At 32.6% G+C, this 3653-nt stretch overlaps 1 protein-coding gene across 1 annotated transcript; it reads right to left on the reverse strand.

The window, feature by feature from the left end:
* Positions 1-1466: 1466 nt before the first annotated feature.
* On the reverse strand, positions 1467-2772 carry LOC125212264 (B3 domain-containing protein At2g36080-like). The gene is made up of 2 exons (XM_048112373.2): positions 2303-2772; positions 1467-1814 (listed from the first exon to the last, which is right to left on the reverse strand). The coding sequence occupies exons 1-2, from the start codon at positions 2742-2744 to the stop codon at positions 1630-1632; spliced, it is 627 nt and encodes a 208-aa protein (XP_047968330.1). The 5' UTR covers positions 2745-2772; the 3' UTR covers positions 1467-1629.
* Between the last annotated feature and the right edge of the window lie 881 nt (positions 2773-3653).

The following is a 3653-nucleotide window of genomic DNA, read 5'->3' on the forward strand; positions in this document are numbered from 1 at the left end:
TTAATTAGAAAAGTCCTCAAACTCTTTCAAAAGATTCCAAAACAATTCTCTTTTCGCCAAAAGAATCATAAACTAATATGAATGACATTATTTAACTATCAATATAATTAAGATCCAAAACAATATAAATGACCATTTTTTAATTTTGGTATATTCTCTACATTTTTTAAAATTATATGTGGCATATATGATCCGTGATAGAATAGAGTTTAATAATCAGTAACTTGTAGAATTAATATTTGAATTAACATGCTATTTGAATTAAACGACACATATGATACTCCTAGAGTTCGAATAATTTACCTCTCTATGCACAATCTTTGATATGTTGATTGATATATATTGTTAATCTCATCATTCCATCACTCCACCTTCACAAGAATATTTGACACGCATAAATTAAAAATTGATTTTTTTATTCAAATTTGACCTCCTATTTATGTCAATAGCTAGCAAACAATAATTAAGTCATAAGCTCCGTAGAGGCAATTGGATTTAGCCTTTTCCATTTCATGTTTAGCCATAACTTTTAATTTCATTTTTCTTTTCTTCGATGATAGGACAGACATAGGCTTTTTTGTAATAATAACAAAGTACTATGATATGATTTTCGTCTCTTTTATTGAATTAAATAATGGGGTGAATATTTGACAGGCACCTGGACCAGGTGGTATTATTGTAGAGAGTCCATTAAATAAGTAGTGAGCATGAAAAGTCAAGTCCTATCTCCCCTTATCTAATTGTACACATGCATTTAAATGAGTGGCGATTTTTAAAATAATTTATTTAGATGGTATAAACAAAATGTTAGCCTTAAATTGCTAAAACATAATCAAATTTGATTTAAAGAAATTACAATAGATGCTAACATCAAACTAAATTATGTTGACTTTCCCACTTTAAATTTCTCTCTTCTTTTTCAAGCCATTTCCGCAGTCAAACGAGCTCACCATGGTAGTGAGTAAATCCTGATTATTTAACACATTATTTTCTAAATCGAAAATGCTAATATGTCTAGTTTGACTTCACAATACATAGGAGGTTTTTGCCTTTGGTATGCTAGTAAGCATGATATGAATAAGTCAATTCATATCAAGTTTAACAGAGATGTACATTGCAAATTTGTGAAATTGTCAATTCTTGTGTTGACAATGTTATAGCACTGTAATTTACAATGTTACAAAACTTACAATGCGACAAATTACGATATTGCAAGAACTTACAATTTCTTAAAATTCAATTAAATCGAATATATCTTATAATAATAATAATAATAATAATAATAATAATAAAAATAATAATAATATAAAAACATGAGAAAAGATGAAAAGATGTGAATGCATTGAATGTGCGTTTATTTGCTTGTTCACACAAGGATTACTTGTTCAACTTTTCTTAAGATTACTTGTTCAATTTGACAACTAGCTAGCTACTATCCATGAATTGATATACTGAGATTATGTATGTGTCTGAAGAGCAATAATTCATCATCTCTAAATTAAAGGCAACAATTATACAGTTCCCATCTATATAGCAGAAATTGTGACTGTTTGATTAAGGGAAACAACAATAATTAAATCAAACTAGGAAATTGTACCAGTCACGTCTCCACCAACTCTAACTAGTGACTTAAATAGTTGCCGAATCACACACGCCTAAGCTTACCGGGTGACCGGTTCGACGATGGCTCGAGTAGTACTCATGGTATGGCTCTTCCCCTGAACCCGAAGTCGGCTCCTCTTCGTCCCATTCTAAGTTCACCCCGAATAATCTCAGCCTCTTCGAATTCCTATTTCTCTCTTTTTCGGGATTATCTGCAATTAATACAACATAAATTGTCAGATTAACTTGATGCAACGATTCGCTGAGATTCAATCATTTATACGTTGCTGGCCAACGTTAACTACTGATTATGTTAAATTGGTCATTACATATATTTTTATATACTAAAATAAGAACAAATATTTATAATCAAAGAGTAATTAAACGATAAATTGATTGAAAATTCATAAAATCTGGTTAAATGCTAGTAGTTAGCTAGCAATGTTATAAATCAGACTGAGAAAATTATGAAATTTGAATTTGACCGCAATTATAATACGGTAAAATACTAGCGTCCGTTAAATCACACATGGATGCTACCGTTGATAAATTAAATATATTATTATCCACTCATAAAAAAATGCAATTACTTCATTAAAAAACATTAATATATTTGTTCCCACTAGTCTTTAAAATTGTGGGACCGACCCAAAATTCATGATATTTCCGCCGCTTAAAAATAGGGTTTTCAAGTGGTTACCAACTTGAGGGTAAAGTAGGCCGGTCCAGCCCCCGCGATTCGGCGGCGGAGGGGCATCGGCGCCCCTCCGGCGCCATCCGATGAAGAGGCGACCGAGGTCGTCCGGATGGCGCGTGAAGACGACAACGTCTCCCGCATCGAGCCTCTTCTCCTTGACGAAGCGGCTCCACCCCTTTGTCAGCACGTAGCTCTGGCTGCTGTTCCAATACGAGTACCGAAATCGCCACGATTTCCCGGCCTCGTCCTCGAACCCGAGCAGCAGCCCGCCCCCGTTGTTCATGGGGAAGTACCTCTCGGCGTGCTGCTTCGGTATGACGAGGCGGTTGAGCTTGCCGACGTCGCTCGGCGTCAGCGGCTTCTCGAATAAGGCCTCTTTCGAGAGGTCGATTTTCGCCGCGGCGGCGGTGGAGATGGGAGGAGAGAGCCAATGTTTTGTTGGCATTTTTGGAGAAGTGATGAAAATGGAAAGAAAAGAGTGGAATTTAAAGAAATTTGAATTTGAGTAATTAATAATCCAAACAGTGAATTTCTCCTTTTTCCCTTTGGCTAATAATTTTAGTATTTTATTGAAGGTATTATTTGAGAATGAATAGTCAAAAATATGTGTGGTGGTGATGTGTAGGTATTTATAGACTATAGTGATAATTCAGTTTTTTTAACTATAGATTTGTGGATTAAAAACTGTTTGTACAGAAGGAAGTGGTTTGTAACTATGGGCATGATTGGTCAGGTATGGTACATTTATTTTGTTTTATTGTTGGACCATAATTCAATAAATGAACCATAATTTTGTCAATTTCTATATGATAAAACTAATAATGTCTAATATAACCATATCTACTGTTTGTTTTTACAGAGTGTTTTTTTAGGAGAAAGGTTTATAATTTGATGTCGATAACAATTACAATATTGTATAAATAATAATGTGAGTATAATGGCATACCAATAATTTAAATACGTATAAAAATATAGTACTATTAAAATACTATACATCATAAATAATCATAATCATATATGGTCTTCGCCATTTCAATTGTGCAAAATTTATTGATTATAAGCAAATTTGAGGTACTAACGCTTCAAAATAAAGGTGTTTAAACCAATATATAAATATTAGTACTATTTTGCATATATACTATGCGAAAAATGAATAATTCGATTGGAATTTCCAATGCCAAAATATAGCAAATGTGCGAAAATTGTTGCAATTTCTTAAATTTACGATTATTAAATAATGTATTAATTAAAATTTCAACTAGAAATGTAGAATTTGTAATTTATGTAGAAATATACTTTACATACTTATACATCTTTAATTTACACGGATACAAGAACCTAAATACTGAAGAAA

Source organism: Salvia hispanica, chromosome 3, assembly GCF_029641045.1.
Source record: "Salvia hispanica isolate PSC_SH4W2 chromosome 3, Shi_PSC_v1, whole genome shotgun sequence".
Taxonomy (NCBI): Eukaryota; Viridiplantae; Streptophyta; class Magnoliopsida; order Lamiales; family Lamiaceae; genus Salvia; species Salvia hispanica.

Bases quoted from the DNA above. Each gene is read 5' to 3' on its own strand.
- LOC125212264 (XM_048112373.2), bottom strand. From the start codon at position 2,744: ATGCCAACAAAACATTGGCTCTCTCCTCCCATCTCCACCGCCGCCGCG. The intron at 1,815-2,302 runs GTAACCACTTGA...TATTAATTGCAG, and splicing joins CCTACTTTACCCTCAAGTTG to ATAATCCCGAAAAAGAGAGA.